The sequence below is a fragment of the Octopus sinensis genome, linkage group LG4 (genome assembly GCF_006345805.1).
Source record: "Octopus sinensis linkage group LG4, ASM634580v1, whole genome shotgun sequence".
NCBI lineage: Eukaryota > Metazoa > Mollusca > Cephalopoda > Octopoda > Octopodidae > Octopus > Octopus sinensis.
This window is the reverse complement of record NC_043000.1, coordinates 58,818,107-58,832,004: the sequence shown is the minus strand read 5'-3', so window position 1 is coordinate 58,832,004 and position 13,898 is coordinate 58,818,107. Positions and strand designations below refer to the sequence as shown.

The 13,898-nt window shown below is 32.2% G+C and overlaps 1 protein-coding gene across 8 annotated transcripts in view; it reads left to right on the top strand.

Annotated features, from left to right (window-relative positions):
- LOC115210193 (nipped-B-like protein) overlaps positions 1–13,898 on the top strand; it is a 140,093-nt gene that overhangs the window by 66,769 nt on the left and 59,426 nt on the right. For 3 of the 8 annotated variants that reach the window (XM_029778661.2, XM_029778658.2, XM_036502003.1), the window contains exons 3-9: positions 764–1,001; positions 1,821–1,954; positions 4,323–4,462; positions 6,804–6,881; positions 9,243–9,713; positions 10,943–10,973; positions 11,518–11,556. In XM_029778661.2, coding sequence (XP_029634521.1) covers positions 764–1,001; positions 1,821–1,954; positions 4,323–4,462; positions 6,804–6,881; positions 9,243–9,713; positions 10,943–10,973; positions 11,518–11,556 — 1,131 coding nt within the window. The remainder of the gene's footprint in view (positions 1–763; positions 1,002–1,820; positions 1,955–4,322; positions 4,463–6,803; positions 6,882–9,242; positions 9,714–10,942; positions 10,974–11,517; positions 11,557–13,898) is intronic. The other 5 variants (XM_036502006.1, XM_036502005.1, XM_036502004.1 and 2 more) reach the window with 3 other exon arrangements.

The following is a 13,898-nucleotide window of genomic DNA, read 5'->3' as shown; positions in this document are numbered from 1 at the left end:
ATTTCAGTTACTGTAGCCTACAACTTGGAATACACTTACATATATTCACTTATATATGTATTAAGACCACTGTGACTGACCAGACTGTCAGATGTTGCTACATATCGCTGGTCACAATGCTTCGCATTGTTTTAGTCTTCAAATGATGCCACCCCGCTGGCTAAGCGAGCAGGCCAACAGAAGAAAGAGTAAGAGAAAGTTGTGGCAAAATAGTACAGCAGGGATTGTCACCACCCTCTGCTGGAGCCTCGTGGAGCTTTAGGCGTTTTCGCTCAATAAACACTCACAACGCCCGGTCTGGGAATTGAAACTGCAATCCTACGACCGCGAGTCCGCTGCCCTAACTACTGGGCCATTGCACCTCCACATATGTATTAAGATAGTAATTATAAAAGGGGTGGGGGTGGGGGTAAGAATTCATTAGACACTAAAAGAAGGGTTTTGACTTCTAATTTATATTTTAATTATAACCTTTAAGTTTATATGCTAGCAACAAATAATTTTATTTTGATGTTGTTATATAGTTACTGAACTAATTTAATACTTGTGAAAATAATTTACATCATTTTTACAGTTTTTATCAAATATTATATCAAGTTATTAACAAATGTGCTATTTCCTGGATATGTCAGATTGTTTTGAGACTATATTATTTGATTGCGCAAATACTAAATTCTATTACAACAATATTTTAAACATTTTAGATATTTAATGCTAAATGGATACGTTCTATTCATTTCTTTGTATGTTTTTGATCTTATAGGCAGACAGACCCGTCAAAGCTTATCACAGCAACGGTCTTCAAGTTATCCCCAGCAGCAACCACCACCCCCTTCCCCACAACAACACCAACCACCACAACAACAACAACAGCAACAACCACAACAGCAGCAGCAGCAACAACAGCAGTATCATCACCAACATCAGCCTAGACAACCCCAGCCTTTGTCACTTTATCATTCATCTCGTTTTCCATCATATCAAAATAATACTACTTCTAGGTAAGTTTATTAAAATGTACGTATTAACTTTTTTGTTTGGGTACTTTTTGATTTTCTTTCATCATCAAATAAGTTTTATTGAATCAAGTTATTCAGCATGCACTTTTATTATGTATTAAGTGTGTTTAATGTTACAGTTATCAAAGCAGAAATCTTGTTATTCTTTAGGATTAATTTTTCCTTTTCTTTATTATGTGTAAGATTGATGAAGATAATATAAAGTATTTTGCTTTAGATGGCAAAATTAATTATCTGCAAAGACAACTCTTCTATTTACACAGTATGAATTTTTTGATGTTTTGTCAAAATGTTTATTTGTGTTAAAATTCAAATTCTAAATATTTGTCCAATTTTCTTGAAAAGATGCTAAATATAGTGCATCTGTATAGATGCAGTATGTATTGTTTGAGTTTACACATTTGATGTACAAACACATATGTTGTGTAGCCTACCAAATGATTACTGAAATATATCTTATAGTTTTTACATTTTCTCAATATATATTGAATGTAGAGACATGCTGCATTAATAAAATATATTTAGACCGCTTTATCAGTTTATTAAAAATAAAACAAAAGAAAAGAAAAGAAACTACATTACGTTTTCTTGAAACTCCCAGTTCATTTAATTCATTTTCAGGGAAGATTAAATTAAAATTTTAATGTATTTTTCTGTTCTGTTGAATAAAAAAGAATCTTTGACATTTAAATTCAAATATGACTGAAAAAAAAGCCCCCCCCCCCCAAAAAAAAAACCGAAAACAAAACATCGAGTTCAAGATTTTCATTATTGCATTGATTATTATTTCTAATTTTACAGATGTCCACAGCAAAGTGGTCAACGGTTTCCTAACAGCCAATATCCTGTCCATGGTAACTTTTACCCTACAACAAGATTCCAACAACAGCAATATCAGCATTTTGCTCAAAGTCAGCACCATGAACAATATGCAGGTACTAATGTTTGCAATAGTATTTTTGAATTCTGTTTAAGTCAGTTATACTTTTGGAAATCTCAGCTGGCTATGTTAGGTTTAATTTATTGAAATGATTGATATAGTGTTTCATTCATGATGAGTTTAAACTCTTCTCAAGCATAAAATCTGGGATAGACTTGCATGTTGCTTTTGATAAAAATGTTTTTTTTACCACCAATCAGCAATATGAAATCTGGGTTATAAGCAGCATATCACAATTTTTTCTGATAGAGGTGTGTAAAAATTGAAGCCTTATTTACTAAATATTAATAACATGAATAATATATATGGCATATATTGTTTACCACAACTCTGCACTGATTAAGCAGATCCTATGATAAAAGGTGTTCTAGCTATGACCATCCTATCTTTCTGTAAATTCTTGGTTATGGTGTTCAATATGTGCTCTTTTTTAAGCTGATAAGGTGTCATTTGAGTGAATTTAAATACTAAGCTTTTCTGTAGAGCAATCATGGGAAAACTTCAGCTCATAGGACTCTCTGAAAAGCTAAGGAAAATTTATGTTGAATTGTTTGGCTATGTGTTAAGAAGCTTGCTTCCCAACCACATGGTTCTGGGTTCAGTTCCATTGCATGGCTCTTTGGAAAGGTGTCTTCTTTTATAGCTTCAGACCAACAAAAGTGGATTTGGTAGATGGAAACTGGAAGAGGCCTCTCTGTCTGTGTGTGTGTGTGTGTGTGTGTGTGTGTGTGGTGTGTGTGTGTGTGTGTGTGTGTGTGTGTGCGCGTGCGTGCGTGCGTGCGTGCGTGCGTGTGTGTGTGCGTGCGTGTGTGTCTTTGTGTCTGTCCTCTACCACTGCTTGACAACTAGTATTGGTGTGTTTATGTCCCCATAATTTAGTGGTTCAGTTAAAAGAGACTGATAGAATTAGTACCAGGCATAACAACAGAACTACTGGGGTTGATTCATTCAACTAAAAGTTTTTCACAGCAGTGCTCCAATATGGCCACAGTCTAATGACTGAAACCAGTAAAAGGTAAAAGATAAAAAGATAGTAATGAGCCCTGTCTCATGTGTGCCGCTTTCAATTAAGGTTGCCCATGCCAAGTATACTGGTTGTCTTAGAACCAGATTCATAGAATCTGTTAAGCTGATGTTAGAATGGAAGAGTAATTATAAAACAAACAAAATGTAACTTTTTCTCTTAGTGTTATTTATTGGGTTGGCAGTAATGGTAAAATACTGGGATAGATGTGTTGCAGTATTTAGTTTTCCCCACTGAACATTCTAAGTTCAGATTCCACTCTGAATGAGTTTATGTAATATCCTTCACATAATTTGTTAAAATAAACCCTGTCTTATAGTGGTGTTGATGTCATTGACCAGTTACTTCCTTACAATTTGAGGAATCATAATTTGTTGTGTATTAATAGTTGTTTAAATATTAGGTGTAAATTAAGGTCAGTATATATGAGGATAATGTCGTATAAAGAAATTGTTTAGAAGATTGATAGACAGGAAAAAAAAAAAAATATTAGGAAGATTTTAGTTAAGTCACTGTACCCCAACCCCGTAGAATCATATTTTCAAAGCCTGTGTATGTATTTTTTCTGACAGAGAAAAATTTTGAAGAGTTATGTCCCCTTATTCTTTTATTGTTTGTAATGTTTTATTTTTAAGAGGATTTTCATTTTTTAAAAATTAATTTTTACTTTTGATGATATTATTAAAACAGATTGTTCATAGTTCTTGCCACTTACTAGAAGTGAGCCTATAGTGTGAAAGGTATATTAGCAGAATAAATGTTTAGATACAGTGATATTAGTTCAAGCCTTTCTGTAGAAATTGTATTTTTTTTCTTGTTCCTATTTACCTTATGTTGTATCATTTTACTGATATAGTTGTCACTTTGTTCCATTGTTGAATGTTGAGCAGTGAAGAGACCTCAACAATTCATAGAATCTGTTAGGCTGATGTTAGAATGGAAGAGTAATTATAAAACAAACAAAATGTAACTTTTTCTCTTAGTGTTATTTCTGTTGTTGTTTAACTTTGGATTAACCTTGATTGAACAAACCCTCTGTTGAAAGACATCTTCATAGACATAGGTATATCCAGAATTACATTATTGAGTTTGTCCTCTTTTCTTAAAAAAAGAATAATGGTAGATTTGGTTGCTATTTTGCTATTCCTTTGCAACCACAAGAAACTCCATTGTTGGCATATGTTATTTCTGTTAATTTATGTAGTTTCTTTAGATTATAAATATACATACCTTTTATCCTAGATTTATATTTTTATGCCTACTTTTAGATGATAGAGGGCATTGTTTTTATGAATACATCATGCAATTTTAGTAAAATGTTTATAAATTTATCTTTCAGGATCTCCTGCTCAAGCGGCTGTGGCAGAACCCTTGATAAATATTGATATTTCCCCTATGCCTGAATCAGCTGGATCAGCATACTCTAGCAGGCGCCGTTCAAGTACTTCCAGTAAGCCACAAACTTTAAGCTGTTCTGAAGTAAGTTATTTTGACATTGTAATTTTTAACTGCTAAGTCTAGTTTTCCAAAACAATTTCCATCTTGTTGCTGAAATGAATTAAAAAAGAAATTTTAACTTGTTTTCCAAACATGCATTTCATTATCTGTATTGATGTTAAATGTCTTGATAAAGTTTAATTTAGCATTGACATTTTCAGCAATAGATAGTGTTTGAAACAGTTTTATTTTGCCATCTCATTTGATTTCATCATCTTTATTATTATCATCATCACCATGAACATCATTATCACTACCATTTATTTTGTGTTTAGTTTTTCATACTAGAAAATTGAATAAACTTTCAATTCTACATGAACTGACCTGGACACAAGTTATTCCTTCATATTTTGGTGTTTTGAGTTACAACTGTTTTACATGAAATTTGACTGGATGTTGGTGGGAAAAACTCATTGTGTATTTCCTGCTGTCATCTGCTTTAGTGATGCATATCAAGTGTAACAACAATTCCAGTTATATACTCAAAGGTTTAGAAATATTTTTTACCTGTTGTTGCCATGAACATTTGTGATAAGCATAGTGAAATTTACATTCTGGATTTGACTTTTGATATGGATCTTTTGTTGGGAGCAAAATAGTAAGGAGTGGGTAATGTGTGTCAGTTTTAGAGAAAGGTACAAGAAAAGTTCTTTTCTGAGGGCATAGAAAAAATCTGGAGCAGTTCTCTGTGCAGGAACAAGGGACACCTCTATACTGTATCAATTAACTTGTCCTTTTACTGCAGTGTCTGCAGTATAAAAGGGTATGTAGTCTCCTAGGATGTTAATGGGTCTTGTGAGGTGTTGCCCGTTAGCAAAAATGGTAGGTAAACATATAGTGTGTAGCATTCTCTTAGGGTTGCTATGGCTTGTCAAGATATAGATTAGTGATGGCTAAGATTTTATGTTAAATTAGATGTTGAGAGCCATTACCATATCATATTTTTATGGGTAGTAGGACTAGTGTTTACCTTATCTAATTTAGTAGGGTGTCATATAAGGGATGTTTCTCAGCTATTTCTAGTAGGGTGAATGACTGTTGAGCCCAACTCATACAGACTAGAGATGTTGATTTTTTTTGTCAGAGGTAGCCTATTTACCTAGATTACATTCTCTTCTGAATAGCCTTGAATGCTTTCTCATCTTCTAACCCTGACTTTATGTTACCTATCCAAGGCAGCATATCTCACACTTCCTAATTGCACATAAGTACCTGCTCTCCAAACCCTTTCTTTGGTATATCTTGTCAGCCAAGTCATTGGAACTCTGCAAATATACTTCCCCTTTCACTCATATGACACAGTTAAGTGAGGAACTGATATCCTTTTCCTAGTTGTGTCTCTTTATATATTTTATTAAAAAATGTACTCAATCTTAAACTCCAAATTCAAAGTGAGAAAATTTGCAGCCTATACATAGCCTGAAAATTTTTCAGTTCTTGGTTTATAGTCAGGCTTTCTACACTCGCTATTCTTGACAGCATGTGTGCTACACCTCTGACCCATCTGAGTTAAATGAGTGACTTTGTTATGCCTCTTCTCATACTTCGTGAAAACAAAACTATCAACCCTCAAATCCTTAAGTGGTTCACTCACAGCTGTACTGCTGATCTCCAACAACTACTATTATCATTTAGGAAATATTTATGCACCACTGCAATGCTATTGTTAAGAAGCAAAGGGTAACTTAGTGCATTACACATCCTGCAAGATTTTTTTACTTCTAGATTTGCAGCAAGAGTATTAATACCTCAAAATATTTTTATATCTGACCCCACACTTAAGAAGGTATCATCTGTCTCCTCTCTTGGATTGGAAGTCCTTGCTAGTTGACCCCTTCCATTCTAGTGTACCAGATATTTCAGTTATGTTTCTCAAATTCTTCTTTTTGAGATTATTGATCTAATTATGTGATTATGTCTACCTTCTACTTCTAACCACACATGCACCTATTCACTTACATTGTCCACTTGTTCCATAAGCTCTTCATATGGGCAGATACAGTGAAGAACTTTCATGAACAGATACATCAGAAACTTCCTTCAAGGTCACATAATGTGTGTATGAGAAATGCAAAGCCTTGCAGTCTTTTCTATAATGATTTTTTGTGGCCGCCTAAAGAGTAAACTACCTTTTCAAAACCGCAAAATACTTGGACCCTAATCATTTGTTAATCATTTACAAAAATGTTTTAAGAATAATTCACAATGAAGTACTACTCTTATATAAACAGCACAGTCATTTTTATTCTACTTGTTTAAACTTTTTCGGCGAAAATTGTTCATATATAGGCTTTTTACTTAAACATCTTACTTTCTTCTACAGCCTACTGAAAGGAAAAATCCTAGTACTTTGAACAAAGAAATGGAATTATCAAATCGGAAAGGAGGTGACCGTAAATGTGTAAGTATGATGCCACATAACAGAAAATAAATTTTTGTGTTTTTGTTGTTTAAGAATGCAAATTATGCAACATCCATAAATCATATTTATGAATGTTGCATGAGGAATAGTATTTGTAATTCTATGTGACCACAAATGATTTCAAAATGAAAATAGAAATTTAAAAACGAGCACATAAATATCTCTAACTGACTTAAATTGCTTTTTCTTTAAATATTTTTTGAAATATCATTTTTGATAATGCACCTATTCACTATGAGAACAAAGGCATACATGTTGTTTTAAATGTTTACTAGTTTTTTTTTTTACCTCATTTTAATCCAGTAGAGGACTATTCTTCATGTATAAATTATGCTTGAAAAACTATAGGTATTCATGTTAAAGCAATAATCAGTCCTGTAAGAGTTACAAAAGTAACACCCTCAGCTAATATCCTCAGAAAATTAACATTGGGTATCTTTGCTTTACTTAACCCTAAAAAATAAATAATAAATAAAATAAAATAAAAACTGGAAGGTACTACAACTGTATGATGAGCTTTTTGTCTCATTATTTGCTTGATGGAAACTGAACCAGGCAAGTTCACATTGATATATTTTACTGGAATGGCAAGCGGGCAGAATCATTAGCATGTTGGACAAAATGCTTAATGGCATTTCTTCTGGTTCTGTATGTTCAGAGTTCAAATTCCACTGAGGTCAAATTTGCCTTTAATATTTTCAGGGTTGATAAACTAGCTACCAGTTGAGCACTGGAGCCAATGTAATTGACTTACCCAGTCCTCTCAAAATTGCTGTCCTTGTGCCAAAATTAGGGAAAAAATTACGAATGAGATATTTTATATCAGATAAATCTTCTTGCACTTAATTCCACTTTGGAATCATTTTTTTTGCTTTGAAATGGCAGAATCTCATTTTGAAATCCATAATATTCCTTTGAAAGTAGCAATGTCTCACTTCAAAATATAATCTGCTCACTCACAAGTAAAAAATACTCCAGCAATCATGCTCATATCCTCCATAAAGAAAATTGTCATTTATCAAGTAGATATCAATCAAGTGCACATACTCATACTCTAACATACACGTATGCATGCACACACATGAGTACTTGTGCAACACCTGCACACACACACACACACACACACACTAGTCGATCAGCCTGCTAAAGGTAGTGGGTAAATTCCCTCAAATACTCCTTATTTTAACAAAGAAAGGGCATGTTGGACAGTGTGGTACTCGATATGTAAAAAATGGATTGGTTATGGTTGGAACACCTTTAATCATAGGGCTGCTTGTTAGAGTTGACCTGAGTCTAAACTACAACTTTGAAAATTTGTTATTCAAAACTGAGAGTTTGGTTCTAAACATGATCTTATTGTGTATGATTAAGTCAAAATCATGGTTTCATGCAGTAATGATTGTGATTGCTTACTTACAATTTTCAGTTGATATAAAGCAAAATAACCACTGAAGATAGTTAATGATGACTTGTATGCCTGAATGAAACCATGGTGTAGATTTAATTATATAGTTACCTACATGTATGTATAACAGACTATACTTTAAGTGCTTATTAACTACTTCAATATTTATTCATATAAATAAAAATAGACGCATACATATATGTATATGTGTGTGTATGTGTGCAAGCATGATTTTGTAGTTAAGAAGTTTGCTTTGCAACTACATTGTTCTGAGTTTGAACCCACAGCATAACACTGTAGGCAAGTATCTTCTATCATAGACTTGAGCCAACCCAAGTGAAATTTTGAAGATAGAAACTCTGTCTGTGTGTATGCACATATAATGAGCAAGTTCAGGATTAGTTTTACGCCTAAGTTGATTTTAATTACTGATATCAATAAGTACCGAGCAAACAACTGGGGTTCCTTTTGAAGTTTGTGTTCCAGCATGTCTGTAATTCAGTGACTGAAACCAATAAACGAAGAAAAGGAAAAAAAAAATAAAGACATGCAATACTTATAGGTAGCTTAATAAATACACATCTGTCTTGCATCACCATGCTGTTTGCTAGCTTGAAGAGAGTCTGGTTGTAAACATCCAAGTTCAGTCATGCTGAGGCTGCAAGTATTAGAGATCTTGTCACATGGAATACTGCTGTGTTGCAAATCTGTGCAGTGTGTCAGCTTGTCACAAAAAACATAAAACAAATGAAGATTGTGGTTATGGATATAGTGATGATGTTAGTGATAGATGTAGAGATTGAGTAGTGACATGTGTATATTTTTAGTTATAGTCTTATATAGCTCCATTAATCTTGGACTTTAAAACAGTTGGTGAATTTCATTGAAAATCTCTAATACTCACCAGTAAATTATCTAATATTAATTTTTTACAGGTTGAAGTAATAAATAGAAGAGGAAGGCCTCCTCAGATAACACCACGGCATCAATTTCCACAGCAGCAGCAGCAACTGAGCCAGCAGCAAAAATTGTCTCAGCAACGACAACCACATCACCACCAACAACAACAACAACAACAGCAACAGCAACAACAACAACAACAACAACAGCAGCAACATCATCAGCACCATCAACATCATCATCAACAACAACAACAACAGTTGCTGTTTCAACAACAATTTGAGCAATTACAGCAACAACAACAACATCAAAGGCAACGGCGTGTACCGCAACCGACCTTGCCAATACTTCCACAACAGCCACCATTACCACATCATAAAAGACATTTACAACCACCTCCACCTGTTGAAAATGACTCTGAGGAGATTTCTTTTGATAAAGCTGTGGAACTTTTGGTTGCAAGAAATTCTTGGCCTATTGTTGTTTTAGAACCACTTGATCCAGAGGTATGTCAAGTTTTCATAACATTTTAGCTAAACCAATTATGTTTTATATTTTTAACTGGTTTCTTTTTTTAACATCATTGTTACATTTTTTGTAATTTAGAAGCAGCTATGTTAATTACTTCACATTAACAGGGATTGTTTCATTCACTCATTTTTTAAATGTATTTTTCATAAATGAATTTGTGTTTCTTAATTAATTTGTGTTATTAATGTGTATCTAATGAAGTGAGAGAGTAAGTAAATATTCTTGGAAGAGTTTCAGTTTCACTGAGTTTAATAGTTTGCTAGATTGAAGCTTTTGTGCTTATATCAGGCACAGACATGTCTTGTGAATGGAATTTAGTAGACAGAAAATATGTAAATATTTTATAGTGAAAGATGTAAACATAACAAAAAAGGGATAAACTAGTAGCTATGAATGTAATTTTGATATGTGCTTCACCCAAGTTGGACAACTATCTCTTGTCACTTCCACTATCATAAATATAGTGAACCAGTAACTGGCTTGTAGGAATCATGTTGCTTACAACAGGCTGCTTACAGGATTATATTGATATAAAAATGCAATACAAAAAATAAATTTTTAAATATCTCCATGCTGGCTCCACTGTGTTTATGATCAAGGTAATTTACTGGCTCAGCCAGCTTAGTTGTAAATATCTGTTGAGTAGGTATACATCACTGCCAAGTTATACGAGTACTGTACAAGAGTGTTTCTGAGATAGGAGTAAGAAATACGAAACCAGATTATTGTACCTTCCAAAAGAAATTTTGAAATTAGTAGGATTGCTATTCTTTCTTCAACAACTTTTTAAATATAAAGTGATTAAGAAATGTGAGATGAAATTCATGAGTTGTGGTGGCTGAGAATTAAAGTTTTGGACTCATAGCCTATAGGATATTTGTTTAAAGTTATTTAAAGGCTTATTTTGAAGGAAATTTTATTTAATCAATCCAGTTGAGTGAAAAAAGCCTGGAATGTATGTAGATGTGACTTAAAAATAGATACTTGCTCCTATAGTATATATGCAAATGTTAGAGGTTATAAGGCCATCCAGTCTTTGCTGATCTAACTATTAAGATATATAAAAATGAAAAGAAATGATTTAAGATATATACACTTTCTATATGTTTCTTTCCAACTGTATCTCATCAAATTTATTGTTCTGTTATCTGTTCCACTTTGTTCTGAGAATACATGCATAAATATTATTTTTTTCTCTTTGTAGACATTGCAATCAATTGCCACTGGGGGAAGAAGTAAGTTATATATGTTATATATGTCTGTTGTCTCTTCACTGTCTGTCGGGAAATCATTAAACCCCTCCAAAGAGAAATCTGTATTCTACTTTCATTCCACCTTTTCATTTTCTGAAGTGTGCTGCGGTTTTTAAAAATAATGGAAATATATACCATGAAGTATTTGCATATGAACATAACATTCTGAAATAATAGATCTTGTTTCAGATTCTGTTTACTGCTTTTGAAGTCCCAAAGCAATGTGTTTGTATGAGTGCATATTTTAGTGAGTTTGGCATTTAAAATGACTAAGTGGTTGCTTATAGTCTATGTTAATAGTGCCTCTCAACTGGAACATTACTAAATGAAATTTGAGTTGTTAGAAGTTACCCAGAAAGGAACTGTTTCCCAATCTTTGGTTACTCTTTTTTTATATTTTTTTAATTATATTTCAATATTAAGAAATCCTCCTATAAAATATGTAAATATTAAAAAAATTACTGGCTTTTCATTCTATTTTATTTTACCCTTTTTATTTTTTTTTTTATTATTTCCTTCCATACAGTTAAGGCCGACTGTGATATTATGAGGAGACAGTTAAAGGGTAGGTATTTAAAATACAAAATACTTTTTTTTTTGGTTCCAATATATTTTTAGTGTAATCTATAGGAATAGATAAAATTTTGAAAGCCAGTATTGGTTTATATATACATATATATATTTTGATTTTTAAGTAATTTTGAAATATACTCTCACAATATATTTTTCAATTTATAAATAGCTTAGTCTTTTAATTTAAACTATTATTTTTAAGCAATGTTCATACTCAGAATTTTTAGTGTGCCACAATGAAGATAAATCCAAACTATTTACCTTAGTTTAAACATTTCTTGTCTACAAGCAGGTGATAGGCAAAAGGCCTGTTAAATAATCTACTATTATTAAATGTAAAAAGATTGACTGGAATAGCACTAGACTAAATGTCGTGCAGTATTTAATTTAATTCCTCTATAATTCAAATCCTGTTTCATCCAAACTCCACAGGCATTCACCTTGCGTTTTACCCCTTGATAGTGAGTAAGATAAGTGGAAAATAATAATGAAAAATAAATAAAAAATGAAAAACTCCCACCATTTGAGGAATTGTATAATATTGAATTGTATAAAGAGGGAGTAAATTAAAACTATTCTGTATGAAAATAATTAAAGGATTATTGTTGATTGTGTGTGTGTGTGTGTGCACATGCACATACTTACTTAAGCAAAGAAAAGCCATGCCAAGCTGGAACATATGAGCAAGATGTGGTCTTCTAAGTTGTCTAAGAAGGCAGAAACTGCAAATAAAAACTGATATAATCAAGGACAACTTGTCCAACATGCCACCATGGAAAGTGAACATAAAAGTGATGATGATGTACATGTGTATCTATCTATATCTGTGTGTATATGTGTATGTGTGTAGCCTTGATTCGGTTAGATTAGGAGAAGAAAACTTTAATATAAAACCTCCATTTGGTGTTTCCAGTAGTCATTGTGATCTTTCTTGACACAAGATCATGCATGATAACTGATACTTACAGAATGGTATTTGTGTTGTGCAAACATCTAATACTATAATCTTTATAGTGTACATGCACTTTGTAACACTGCTGTACATTATGCTGCCTTATAACTAATATGGTTTAATATTGCAGCACATTATCAGACGAAAGACCATTGTTATCTATGTTGGTTTTTGACAATAATCCTGCTAGATGATGCATTATACTGCTCTTGTTCCTGTAGAGCTTAACTGATTTAAGATTGATTGCTGCCATTGCAGAGACATGATTATCAATGGAAAGGGATGTAGCTATTGCTTCTTTTGAGTCAGTAAGCCTGTAGATGAAAACTGAGAGGACAGTATTGGCTTTGTAATCAGGAAGAATCTAACTGTTAGGTGAAATAGATTGCTATCCAGTGTGGGTAACTGTTATTAAAATCTGCTTACCATTATATTGTGTCATCGAATATTCTTTTCTGTTTATATACCACCTCTTCATTCAGCAGAAGAATTTCTATCTCTTTTCTATGAGTTTCAGAAATAACATTTTTTCTAATTGAACTGCTAACAAAATCATTCTATTTGGAGATTTTAATGCCAAAGTAGATTGTGATTGCAATGTGTGGTTTTGCATAGGACACTATGTTGTATATAAAAAAACACTAGTGATCTTTGCCAGTTGCAGCTATTTTCTCAGCTTGTTTTTATTTTTTTATTCTTGAATTTAAAATAACCTCAAAGTAATGCATATTAAATAAAATGATCAGTAGATAAGCAGCTAATGGTAATTGAGAGAATAGACCTGATAAAATTTAGAACAAATTTGAGTGAATGATTTTTTTTAAGGGTTTTTGACTCCATCTTGGTTAAAAACTATTTAGTATAGGTTATGTTAAACCTAAGTATTACACAATCTTTTCTTTTAAAAACTTTGTCATCATCATATGTTTTTCCATGCTGGCATCAACATGATTTGACTATAAAAATGTTTTTTTTTATATCTTGTTTAGAGAAAATTGAAGTATGGAGTATTTAGGTTAATATATATTTGTGAGCATTTAACTTATAATTAACATAACATTTATTGATTTTTAATCTATTGTATTAAATAAAACTACTAAAACTTAAAAAAAACTACAGGTATTTTATTAATATTTCTCTTTTCATAATTAATCAGATAAAACTGATGTAGTAGTTCCTTACATATTTCTCAGTAACATATATTAAAGAAAGTAAAAACAGGCATGTTGGATGGAAGAAGATCATAAATACAAATGATGTAGCAGAAATAATTATAGTTATCTTAATGAGAATTGGAATAAAATTCAAGTTTTATAAAGTTTTATTTCATATATTACTGGAATATTAACTTCTTCTTTCTTTTTTTTTTAAGTTTGAATATT